Source organism: Anas acuta, chromosome 1 (genome assembly GCF_963932015.1).
Source record: "Anas acuta chromosome 1, bAnaAcu1.1, whole genome shotgun sequence".
NCBI lineage: Eukaryota > Metazoa > Chordata > Aves > Anseriformes > Anatidae > Anas > Anas acuta.
Genome location: NC_088979.1, coordinates 23,911,069 through 23,924,449, shown reverse-complemented (window position 1 = coordinate 23,924,449; position 13,381 = coordinate 23,911,069). Strand labels below are relative to the sequence as shown.

Genomic DNA, 13,381 nt, shown 5'->3' with positions numbered 1-13,381 from the left:
ACCTTTGTGGTCACAGGCACTGCCCCATGTTCAAAGGACTGTGGTGATGAAAAGTTAACAAGACCAATTCCTTGATCCCTGTCCACCAAAAACCCAACCAATGTTTGTTTGCTGTGGTTTGAAGAATGAGGGAGGTGGCAGCGCGAGACCTGTCAGCAGTGAGGGCCCACCAGCGAAAGGTGCTCGTGCTGGTGGGTGAAGCTGGTGACATCCCTGTTTCTTGTCACTGCTGCTGTTCCCAGCTCGGGTTGTTTGCAATTTATGCCTTGCTGAGGTGTGCCGGGAAGTCCGTATTTCACAGAGCAGCTTCCCTCTGTCATCACTTTGGCTCAGGGAGCTAACATTGCATTAATTACAGCCTCTTGCAATTTTTAAGCTTCTCTTAGGAATAGCTGGGGACTAAAATGCTTTAAAAAAAAAAAAAAAAAAAAAAAAAAAAAAAAAAAAAAAGAACAGCCAAAATAGAACTTGGTGTTTTGAAATCACAGTTTTTATCATTAGACAAATGACCCCTTCAGAGTCCCTCTCTAGATGCGCACTTTAGTAGCAGTTGATACTTTCCCAAACAAGAGGGCCTTGACTTTCAGATCAATGCCTCAAGACATTTTGCAATGAAAATACCAAAAACATGGGCCTTAAACTTTGTGGAACATTAGTAAGTGATTGGGTGATTGGGAGAGGAGGGATTACAGATCCAGAGCATTTGTTCTACCACATGCTTGACCAGAAAGCTAATGAAATCATCAAATATACATAGTTACTTGTTTTTCTGCTTTTCAGCTAAAAATTACCAATGTGGTGATTACTCATCATTGTTAAAAAAGTTTCTATATCTAGCATGACAAATATATGCCAGCACTTTGCCTGGTATGATTTACTGTGGCTGGGTTTTATACCCATGAAAAATTGGTTTTCTGACAAACCTTTAGCATGCTGAACCATAATAGATTCTCTGTGTAAGTACGTGTAATATGCACAAATGAACACACAAGCGTTTTTAATGAATAGAGATGGAATGAATAAAGAAACTGAATTTCCAGCACTTCTGAAGCTCAGTCAAGGCAACAAGTCCTTTTCATGTCTCAAGGGAAAAACCTTACTAATTTTGCTCCTCTCTGATTTCTGAATTAATGACTGTCATCTGCAGTACTCCAAATGAACGAAAATCTCTCTCCCATTAACACAACACACTTTGTACTTGTAAAAGAGAGGATGAAAGAAACCATTTATCTCTGAGTTTAATATATTTGAAAGGGCTGCAGAGGCCATTGCCTACTGAGAAGCGGATGCTGACCATTTGACTGAATGCTTGTACACTGAAAGAACCTGGAAATAGCTATTCTGCCTAGGTAAAGGGCTCTGCAACAAAGTTTTTTTCAATACTATTGTTCCATGGAAATTGGATTGTCTGAATTGCATGTTCTGTATGAGCTTCATCATGCCAGGCAGTGGGCATCCCCTTTTATTAAGATTTTTACATATCTTTTGTTTCTATTTATTGCAAGTTGTAAAGAACTTATTCTTTATTTGTGGATTATGCCTCAGGCATAGTGGGCTCCTTAAAATTTCTAGTGGTGTCCTCCAATGGATTTCACTTTTTTTCATAATGGGGTGGTTATTTGGTCATGACAGAGCCATGTGGAAGTGTCCAAAGAAGTTTAATTCTTCATAGAGGAAAGCTGAAAAGAAAATAAGAGGGAGTCTCAAAGGAGAAATATATGGCATTAAAAAAAATAATAATAATTATGGGAAGTCTAGAGAAGGGCTTCTGAACTTGGCATACATTTATTACACATGCCATGTGAAGATCTCTGGGTTAACTCTTTGGATACAACAAGCAAGGTGTATCGCAGCCATATACCTCAGATCTAAACTAAGAAACATAGAGCTGGTTTAGGTATTTCTATACTACCTTTACACCATTTGAAAAGTCTAGTTTGAGTTTTTCAAAAAAGTCTAAAAGGATCCCCTCTATGGGAAAAGATCATCTGATACCATAAATCCCTTTAATTTTGCCAACAAAGTACGAAATCTCAGTAAGTAGAAATCTGGAATTTAAGACCTGAAACTGGTAAACAGATTAGTATAACTAATTACTGGAATCTCTCAAAAGGGAGTAGAAAAAATAACCAAAAACCAGAAAGGCAAACAGGGAATTTGTTCAAAATAACAATTCAGGCCTCAAATATGCACCTTGGCTTAAGATGTGCTTCCTTCTGTACATAAATAAGATTTTGGACACCTCTAAAGCAGCTGTCACTATGTGCTCAGTGTTTTGACTTTGCTTGGTTTATCTGGAAAAAAAAAAAAAAAGAAAAAAAGAAAAAAAGGAAAAACAAACAAACAAACAAACAAACATAAAGTTACCCAAAATATTAATATTTCAAAAGAACTGTGAGAACTGAATAATTAGTAAAAAAAAAAAAAAAAAAAGATATGAGAAGCAAGAGATACAGTGGTTGATAATACTTAAATATTCATCTGAACATTTTGTATATTTCTTCTGAAGACTCTGAAAAATTAAATAGATTATTCAATAGAAGTACAAAGTTCCTAACTTAAATGGATTTCTTTTTTTTTTTTCAGAATGAACAAAATATATTGGGTCATCCATCAAAAACATGTTGGTTTTGAGGAAAGAGTTATTTTACCAAAGAGGTATTGCTTAGTCAAAACTAACTGTATCCTCTGATTTTGGGGAAAGTGGAAAAGCAAGATAAAGAGTTCTTCCTTTGTTGAGTGAAAAATGCAAACTCATAAGTGTCGTTCTTTTCTGTATAAATGGACTGTGCCGGATTCCTGTTGGCCATAATGCACATACAGACAGAGGTCACAAGAAGTTCCTCCAGAATAACTTTAGCTTCCCCTGAAATAACTTATCTTCATTGCAGCTGACACAGTCCTCCATCGCTGCCATTTATATCTCATGCACCAAGCAGATCTTCAGAGGAGGAGTCTGCCCTCCGGCACAGCCTTTGTAGTAATAGGCATTTATTGTAGGGTCACCATTTCTTTAGTGTTCATTACAGACACTGATTAGAGAGGATAATAAAGACATTGCTGGAGTCTAAAGCCATTTTGGGGATGAAAAAAAAAAAAAAAAAAAAAAAAAAAGCATGTAAAGTAACATTTTAAATGGATGCATCTATTTACTGCTGATATTTTCATACAAATGGTTTCATGATATTGGATTCAGATGGTGTAGCAGGAGCTTTAATTTGCTACAGTTCTGGTCTAATAGGTATAGAGACACCAGAGGATTCTGCAATACTGAACTCGAAGGTGTTCTGACAAACCTTTGTACTCATAATAACGAGAGCTAGTGTGAGCTTATACAATTTAAAACTAATTGCCCAGCCAACATCCTCATTACCATATTGATGCAGTTCATAAATCAAAGCCTTGCCTATTCAAGCTGTTTACCAGCCTTGCATTAAGCAGCGTATTTCAACTCAGAAATGTAGCCTGCTGCCAAAACTCTGCAGAAACTTTAGAAGACTGATAGTAGTACAAACCCGGGGAGCTGAAATGCCACAAACTGATTTAACACGCCTGGCACTAAAGCACTTGCTCGTGTTTGCTTTCAGAGTGTGTTCTGATTTAGCCTTAAAACTTTCCATAATAACATACTGTAGTACAGATACGGGTCCTTCCGAAGTGGAGAGCTGCTGGCAGTTTTGATCAATTCGGCTTCCTGCAGGAGCTTCTTTTCTTCACCAGAAGACTCATATACACGTTAATTCTTTTTCTTTGTTTGTTTGTTTTTTTTCCAGTTGAGTACTTATACCAGTGGAATTTAGGTGTGTGCATTAAAAGCAAACATAGTCTTCTTATAAAGGCAAAAAAAGATAGAGGATGTTATCTAAGTCTCCTGAATTTGTCACCAAAATTAGGTGTTTGAAGTTAAATTTTTTGAATAGCCTACTAAGACTGCTGAAGGTACAATTCATTTGCCTGTAGAAGTGCCAACATCCAGGTGTCTGCCAGTGCCCTTTGAGATACCCAACTGCCCTACCACATCCACCCATGGAGGAGGATTTGGAGATGTTTCACACCCTATGAACTGGCAGCTGCCCAAAGCCCCATCCAGCCTGGCCTTGAGCACCTCCAGGGATGGGGCATCCACAGCTTCTCTGGGCAACCTATGCCAGGGCCTCACCAGCCTCTGAGTGAAGAATTTCTTCCTAATATCTAATCTAAATCTACTCTTTTTTAGTTTAAAGCTTTTACTCCTTGTCCTGTCACTCCACCCCCTGACAAAGAGTCCCTTCCCAGCTTTCCTGTAGGCCCCTTTAGGTACTGTAAGGCCACAATGAAGTCTCACGGGGCCTTCTCTTCTCCAGGCTGAACAACCCCAACTCCCTCAGCCTGTCTTTATAGGAGACGTACTCCAGCCCTCTGACCATCCTCATGGCCCTCCTCTGGACTCAATATACCCAAGACTCATTCTAATAAATCTAGGCTCGTCGGCTTACAGATGGCTGGGAATTTCTGAAGAGGCGTGAGCCTAGTATTTTCCCAAACACCGTGTCTTATGAGTTATTTTTCTGTTTATACTTTGCTCGGAAAACAGCAAGTGGGATTTTTATTTACTGTGGTTTCTCAGGAGCTGAGAGCACTAAACCTTGAAGCTGGGGATCTTCCCTTCCCCCGTGCTTGGCTGGGACCAGCCAAGCTTTGCAAGAGCGGAGAGCTGAAGCAAGAGTCAAGGCATAGAAAAGACTAAGGATCAGGACTTGAAATTTGACTTGCTGTTTGTAAGGGAAGCTTGAAGCAAAATCAGGGTACTGAAGAGTCATTTCAAGTTGTTGGAGCTACTGTGGGAAGCCAACAGATTATGGGAAAACGAAGGGCTGTGGGGAGTCGGTTTGCTTAAGGTCATTGTCTCATCCCTATTAATGAGAAACCAGTGTGTAGGGGAAAAGGAGTGGATATTTCCAATGAAGTGCAATTCCTCCATAAATAGAATTAGTAAGAAGAGTTCAGCTTATAAAAATAAGTGTTGACCTTCAGTTATGATGCCTGTTGAAGCATCTGTCTCTTAGGTTCTTTGTGTAAATTCAGTCATGACAATCAGTAAATCAAACAAAACAATTCTTATGGATGGAAGATGAGATGTGACCAAGACATGCCTTAATGTGATAAAAAACTTTAATTCCTGTTTACATATCTTCTGCCTGTGTGGTCACAGTAGAAACAAGTTTCACATTCCTTATGCACAGATGGTGGATAACAATAAGTGAAATTAATATGAACTGATAACTTCTCATGAAGGCACCAAAGGCAATGGTATGTTTTCCTTCTTCAAAGAAGCAAACAACTTTAAGGAACTTTTCTTTCATTATTACACAATTTTCTTTCATTATTACACAATTACAAACCGTACAATAAACACAGATCTATACCAGCCTCTGCCCCTACAAAATGCCAAAATAACTGCCATTTTTCAGTGTCTTTTGGTGCTGGTGAGTGTCACAGGTCCAGCAGAGATTTGTCAGATGGAAGAGGCAATTTTTGAAGCCACCCAATATATATCCACTTGCAGAATATTGTGAAGAACAATTTTGTGCTGATAAATAGCTTTCGATAGACAATAACTAAGTCCAAAAAAAAAAAAAAAAAAAAGCCACTTGCTATTTACCTAACCTGTAGAGTGAGGTGGTTCTGTAGAGTGAGATGGTGTCTTACGTTTTTTCTCTTTCACCAGCTTAAAAAGAGATCTAAAGATGTGAATATGACCCTTAGGTTGTCCATCTTAATATAAATATCCTCCAGCATAAGAAAACTGTTACTTCCAGCTTCTTTCCTCTTGCACGAAATGAAGATTCATTTCCAGACAGTCTGTTGAGCATCCCATGAACATATGTAATGGAATTCACTTTACAGGCTAAAGAAACAGAGCTAGTATTTAAACTGGAGGGAGACCTGTGTGTCTTTGCTTGCTGAAAGGCTGTTTCCTGACTTTGGTCTGGATTGGCTGCTTAGATGAAGAGCTAGGATTTTACTGATGCCAAGAACCTCAATCTGAAGAGAGACAGTCTTTTTCTTTCTTTCTTTCTTTTTTTTTTTTTTTCTTCCCCTATGTGGTTTATCCAGTGTTATTTTTAAAGTATTTATTAGGTGTTGGTTCATTTTGGGGCCTCTGTTTATGAACAGTGTCTGCGTATGACTGGCTGCCTTTCCCATTTCATGTGGATTGCACTGGTCATATAAAAACAAAGCCAAAGTATTCAAGGGCAGTATACAATAAATTTAAGGTTTTATTTAATAACAGAGATTATAGATAATGCATATATATGCATGCATAAGCAGCTTTCACCCCTTCTTCTCTGTGATCATTAGGATTTTCAGCAACTCCACATCAGGCTTCATGTCTTGGGTAGTTCAGTTGTAATCTTAAATCACTTGAAATTGCCTTCTAAAAGCATGCAGTCAAACAACCTCAGGCCAATATCTCATCAGAAGCTTGATTCTGCTTTTCATGGGTGCAAGACAAAAATATTTTAGACAGAATAGGATAGGGATTAGATAAAAGAATAATTGAATGCAATGCTAAAAGAAGCCTAGTGGCAGAAGGAAGGATGCTAGTCTTCACAGATACATCATTCATGTGCAGAGAGACATAAACCCTCAGTTCACCATTCATACCTGACTCCTCTTTGGTACCTTCTTTTGCAAGGAAGCAATCAGGTATGCAGCAGTTATGAGGCTTTTCCTATGGCATGCCTAGTACTTCACTTTGCTGGTGCTCACTCATTGATTTTGCTCAGGACTTTAACCACTCAGTGTTCAGTCTGCACACAGCAGAACAATTTGCAAAGCTGAGGCCCGCATTATGTAAACTGACTGGGATTAAGCATCTATATAAATTCTTAGAAACTGTATGAGTTGTGTTACAGAGGGTAATTGATCACCTTTGTCGCAATGAAGCCACTGTCCCATAACACAAATCAGTCAGGACAACGTCAGGATGTTAGTACCTTGACTGGATTAAACTCAACCTCAGGCTAAGCTAATTGCACAAAATGTGTCAATGACACCTCCTGGAGCAGAATCTTTCCCTCCTCTATGTTGGGAGAAGATCCAGCCAATGTAGACACATCAGTGGAGATGTTGGTTGGAAGGCAGCACATCTGTAACTAATGCACCTGAGACAGCAGTGAATGTAGGCCCAGCTACAATAGCAAAATGTCTCTTTATCATTGTAGTTTATTGAATTTGAGAAGATATTTTGCTTTCTTTGACAATGTAAAATGAGCTTCTGTTACAGTGGAGGTGGGGACAGACAAGGCACAGTTAAAGGGAAGGCTTGGTGTTGCAGCTGTCCTGGGACCATAAACACTTCTAAGTTGAGACAAGCCTCACTGAACTGTCATATAAAGTAGTTTCTGTAAAATGGTTGCCTCGATATGTGGCTTCATTTGCTGAGTGACTCATTCATAAATATGCCAGATTCTTCGCTGACTGAAATACTGCTTAACGTCAGTGAAGGCAATCAGGTGCACGAGGTGTAAGAGGAACCAACATCTAAGCACTGTCTCCCTCACTCACTGAAATGAGTCAGGAGGGACGTAGATTTGGCAGCATCTGTGAAGTGCTTCTGGATATTTCAAGGTGAAAAATGTCATCTGCTGCTGTTGGCAGGCAGGAGCCACTACACGAATAGAAGTGTTGCAGCTTCTGCACTTTTCCTCTTTGCTCTAATCAAAAGCAATATACAGAAAGACATATAAAATTATACTTCGGCAGTCCTCTAGCCCCATATTTCCAACAGCAATTCATCCTTTCCCTTTGCAGGCTAGATTTGCAAATAACTGGTTTAAAATCACATTTGGAAACTCAGATGTCCAGTGTGACTACACTATAGCTCCATTTTGGAGCGCATGCAAAAGTCTGTCTGCAAACCATGATCCCACCAATATACACAAAAAGGAAGACCTGTGAAGCCTTGGTAGAAAATGTAGGTGTTGAAGCATAGACAAACAACAATTAGAATTTGAAAAGTGACATGGGAAGCTAATTTTGATATTCCTTTCTATTGGAATTATTACATCAAAAGGCATTTTGTAGCTTCCCTTTTCAAAACCTGACAGTATGCAGAGTGTTTGCATTGGGAACGTGGCTCCAGGTGCTCCAGGTGATAAAGCAGAGCACGATGTTCAGGTCTGGCACAATGTGAGGAATGAGGTCACACTATTTTTAGAAGTGCCTGGTGATCCTACGAAGCATGCTCATGATCTCTCTTTTTACTTTTTTTTTTTTCTCTTCTTTTTTTTCTGTCTTTTTCTGTGAATAATTTGGCCGGTGCTTGCAGAAGGCTGTTTTAGCCCCAGGGATTCTCACACATACTTCTGTTGACAGAGTTCTTGTGCAGCAAGCAAGCTGAAATGCCTTTTGTTAAGGATCTGCTCATTTCTTTTTCTGTTCTGCCCCAACGCTTGGAGGATCTTTTGGCTACTAATTGAGTTCCTGTTGTTACGCTTATGGAAATTAACTGAATTGAAAAATATGGGGTTACCTTGCAAAACAGGTAAAATTATCATCAGGAAAAGAAAATCCTAATCTCCTAATTTGCTGTTAGTTTGTGTGTTTCACATTCTCTTGGCTTGTTTGTTTAATTTTTCAGGGGAAGATTGTTTAAGTCAATGGGAAATATTAAACAACATCATTGTGAAAGGGAAACAAATGCGCTAGGGGCTGAGGGGTAGAAGCTATTTTGGATGAGTGTTGTTCCGTTCCAGCCAAGACCAGGACTTGATTTGGTGGTTAACTGTGTCACTTCCCATTTAAACTTTCTTCTAAAAAGTATGAAAATTCCATACATTCACATGCTCTGCAATGCCAAAATGGAGAATGGCTGTTGAAATGCACTCGTGCACTCATTTAATCAGTGTTTGCAAAGTTATTTTAGGTGACTTGCTGTCCTTGTATTGACTCAAGAAAATATACACGAGTAAAATCCTCCTATTTAATGGTTAAGCCTAATATGTGCTTTTTTTTTGTGTGTGTGTGATCTTTGTGCAAAACTTGGTGACTTTCAATACAATTTTTGTTGTCTGGGCAAAGGAGAATCAAGCCAAGAGAGCATGATACACAAAAATTTATCTGTGAGTCTGCACAGATACCTCTGCTTGTACCAAAACGTAGGAAAATTTTCCTTCCATATCATTTCACTATCTGTACCTTGTACCTATATTAACCCATTGCTGATTTGTACGAGCTTTTGTTGGAAAGTAAAATTCAATTTGTAAGTTTTAATTTTTTTTGTGTGTAAAACCTGAAGTTGATTGGATATTACACCCAGATATGGATTTCACATGTTACCTTAAATATATATATATATATCCTGTGTTGCTTTTTTTGTGCTCTTCCTTAAGCTGTTTTGGAGTTGGTTTTAGTTGGACAGTTAACTGTGGTAGTCCCTACATCATCCCTCTAGTCAGAAAAAACACATATACGTCCAAGTGATTTTTATTTTTCAACATCTTAACCCACACCAGTGACTACTGGCACAGCTAATGCTACAGTATATACTGAGAATCACATATGCATATGAAAGTAATTTCCCTTCTTAGAAAGCCTCGAAAACCTTTTTCAGAGAGATTATTATTTTTCAGAGCTGATAAGTGCATACATTTATAACTGTGGTGATAATTATCTTACTTCGCAGCTCTGTATTAGAGGCCTTTTATAACATGTACAGATTTAGCTCTGAATGTTCAGACCTCTCTGAGCTACACATTTTGCTATGGACAGGATTTCCAATCCATAGCTCTGCCAAAAATGTTCAATTTTTAGGAGCTTTGAATGTCTATGTGTAACTTTTTATAAAATATGGAATTTGGTATTTTGTATGAGTGTTTTTGTATTTGTTTTTTTTTTTTTTCCAGTCACTACTAGGTCAAGTAAAAAGATATGTTCCACAGGATGTGTGGGTGAACTCACACTCTCTTCTTACCACTTCCTCTTTAGAGATTTCTTGCACAAAAGCAGCCTGCTCCTGCATGCTTTCTTTGTCCTGGCTTCATAGTAGGAAGAATAAAAAAATAAGAAGAGTCCGATGAAGTAAGAAAACCTAATAAAAGGAAAAACTTTTTCATGCCTTTTTAATTAAACTGCAGAAATTACAGCTTCGCACCACATCCTATAAAACTGAAAATCATATGAAAAAAAAAGAACTAAGCAAAGTTCAAAAAGAAGATAAACATTTATTTTATATGCAGAATATTCAGAGATAACAAAAATACAATTTTTTGCAGTGATTATAATTCACATTTTGGAGTTGAAGCATCATCTTAAAATACTAGCAATAAATAATACATAATTCACTTGCCCCATGCTTGCATAGTGTAGAATTTTTGTAGATTTTTCTGGACCATTTTAAGCTGTATTTTTGTTTTGTTACAACAAAGTTGTTCCTACAAACACAGAGGTGTATTCCTGCAGGTGTTATCACAGTACAGCCTGCTGAGCAGTGTTACCAGAACTAAGGAGGGTCCAGGGAGCAGGCCAAGGATGGCCAATTTCTGCCAGAAAAAAAGGATGACATTAGGGAAGGGTGAGGACAGAAAAGAGAGTTTGGGTGGGAGCCCTGGAGACCTGGGGATTTCTAATCCTGCTGGAAGCTTCTGAGACAATGAGGGCTTCAGATGCAGGTTTGTCACTTGCATGTAGACATTGCAATCTGCTATTGTTCAAAAAAAGACATGGGATGAGATTCTTCGTGCCTTTGTCCATCTAAAAGTTGGGTGACTGGTGTAAACATTTTGTCTAGCCCACCTTGATAGTTTTGGATAAGGTGGTCACGCTAGGAGGGCGACTCATCTCATGCCAAAATAGGTATCCAAGATAAGCGAGAGCATTTACCTTCAGGAAGAATTTTTCTCCCTCCACTGACTCCAGCAGGAGGCCAGACAGCTTACAATAATGTCAGACTTCTACATAGCCAACTATAGCTGAGGGGAAGGCTATCTAAATTGTGCATACCTGCATGCTCACCCCTTCTACAGCTGAAGTTTACATGAATAATATCATGAATAATGTTAATACCATGAATCTAAATATTCTTTCTATGTACAATACTCCTTCTGTTACCCAAGGTATGTCTATAAAACTAAAATATATACTCACCAGCAATAAAATACACCTCACTGGTGTAATAAAATACACTGCTTACGGCACAAGCAGTGACAGGCGCATCACATGCCAGCATCTTACTCTGCTCACTTCCCACTTTGACAATCACAGCGCTGCCTTCTGACAAGCCTTCCCCATCAGTGACAGGCCTGCCACGAACATCAAAGGCGTAAGCTTCTCTTCTTATTTTGAAAAGCTTCTGTTCTGCTTTGCTGTCTCCCAGATGGAGTACTGAAACAATCATTAAAATAAATACTATCAATATTCAGTCTGTCACAAAAAAGTAAATTACATCTAAGGGTAAATGTAAGCTACTCGGTGATGCAAGATCAGTTCCTCGCTGCTCCTGTCTTCCTGTGCATTGGAGGTCCACAGACTAGAAGCGAGCACAGAAGTTAAGACTGATTTAAGCCAGACACGGGCAACTCTGACGTAGAACTGGAGCTTTCCATATTTTTAGCCTTCTCTTTTTGCTTTGCAAATTTATTGGAAATGGACAGGTGCTGCACTGCATTGGCAATTCAGAGGAGGCGAGTGACAGAAAACTCTACCTATATTGTTCTTCCTTTTCTGTCAGCTCCTTTGAGTCCTTGCCCTTCCTCATGACATTTCAGTAGCTTGGCCAAAACACTGTAAAAGTTCTCAATAATTGAACAGACAAAAAAAACACAGTGAATAAGAAGCACATTTTGGAAACAAGCATCTATCTAACATCAGGTTGAATGATTCTGATCCATTGTGTCAAAAATAATAATATTTTAAAAACCATTTCTGTGTTTGCCAGTTCTTTCTTCATCTTTAAGGTAAAGAAGTCAAGGTTCGTGATGTTTTAAGTTCATTTAATCTGCGTATATCTAATATTTTTGAAGAGAGCTGTAAGTAAATTTGATACAGGAATGTCGTATTTCAGGATTACTTCTACTGATGCATTCCAATGCAAGCCTGTTACCATCAATAATTTTTTTTCTTTTTCTTTTATTTTTCAGGAACAGAGGGGATTCAGAAAATTGATGTAAGAATTGAGGCATTAATAATGATTGTGTGATCATGGTTTTGGAAAAATAAGGAGGTATTTCCTGGCTACATATGTGAAGTGATGTATCGTAAGAAAACCAAGAATGAAGTCATTTTGATCTCTGATGGGTGAAGCTCGTTGGAATGGAAACCAACATCTATGCAGAAGGACAAGGCTCACCACATCTTACCGCCAAGTGCCTGGGGACTGCAAAGGGAGCAAAGTGTGAAGAATTCCAAAGAAAGACAGAACAGGAAAGTACATCTGAATTTCAGGATGTTTTACTGGAACCTGAGTTGAGTTTGCTGTCTGTTGCATCCCTATTAGACCACAATGACACATCCTTGCGACCTAGCAGGGATGCAAGGTGTGTTAGAGTCAGCAGTCAGTGTGAAGCAGAGCAGCTTCATAAGGAATTGCTGTGTTCTGCAAGGCACATGCCAAAGGAAGATCCTTTAAACCTTCCCTTGCACAAGGAATGGCCACTCCTTACAGGAAAAACTTCAGACAGAAAAACAGAAAGAAGTCACGAGATCAGAGTCATAAAACACAAACCAAGTGCAATCACATTTTCTGATTTTGAATTTTTACCACATGAAGTTAATACTGAGCTCCATATTTGTGAGGCAGGGGATGCAGGAGATTTTTCATCTGAAGAGGAAAAAGCAGATGGCAAAGACGATGACGATCTGTTTACAGAGCTGCCACTGTATGAGGCTTTTTTCGATGGTCTCCACAGAAGGAATGTTTTTCCAAGAAAGCAAGCTAAACATGAACTTACTAAGGATCAACACATCTGTCATGGAGAAGACTGCGATGATCGTTCCAAAAAGGAATTGAAGGACCGTGACAAGGAAGAAAAACACATGGAGCTGGAGGTAATAGACGCTACTCTTTTGTTCCAAGTGTGTTTACAATAAGTGGTATTATTTAAGCTTGGTTACAGGAGAATTTACACAAATTTTTATACAGACATAATGAATGTTAATTACATAATTAGGAATATAAACCTACAGCAAAATATACAAAATGTTAAAGATATAATGCTAGGCTTTTACATTAAACAAATCTATTTCTTCAGATTGGCCAGATTTCCATTGGATTGAACCTCAAACAAGGATTGCTGTTTTCTTTTCAAATGGGAACATTGGCTCAGTTTCCCTTGCTCCTAGAAGATCATATATCATGCCCCATACAGTAGATATTCCTGGCTATTCCCTGAGTCTATTG

At 38.6% G+C, this 13,381-nt stretch overlaps 1 protein-coding gene across 6 annotated transcripts in view; it reads left to right on the top strand.

The window, feature by feature from the left end:
• STARD13 (StAR related lipid transfer domain containing 13) overlaps window positions 1–13,381 on the top strand; it is a 294,539-nt gene that overhangs the window by 33,561 nt on the left and 247,597 nt on the right. For all 6 annotated transcript variants that reach the window (XM_068672945.1, XM_068672941.1, XM_068672944.1 and 3 more), the window contains one exon: window positions 12,123–13,029. In XM_068672945.1, coding sequence (XP_068529046.1) covers window positions 12,295–13,029 — 735 coding nt within the window. In that variant the 5' untranslated portion in view covers window positions 12,123–12,294. The remainder of the gene's footprint in view (window positions 1–12,122; window positions 13,030–13,381) is intronic.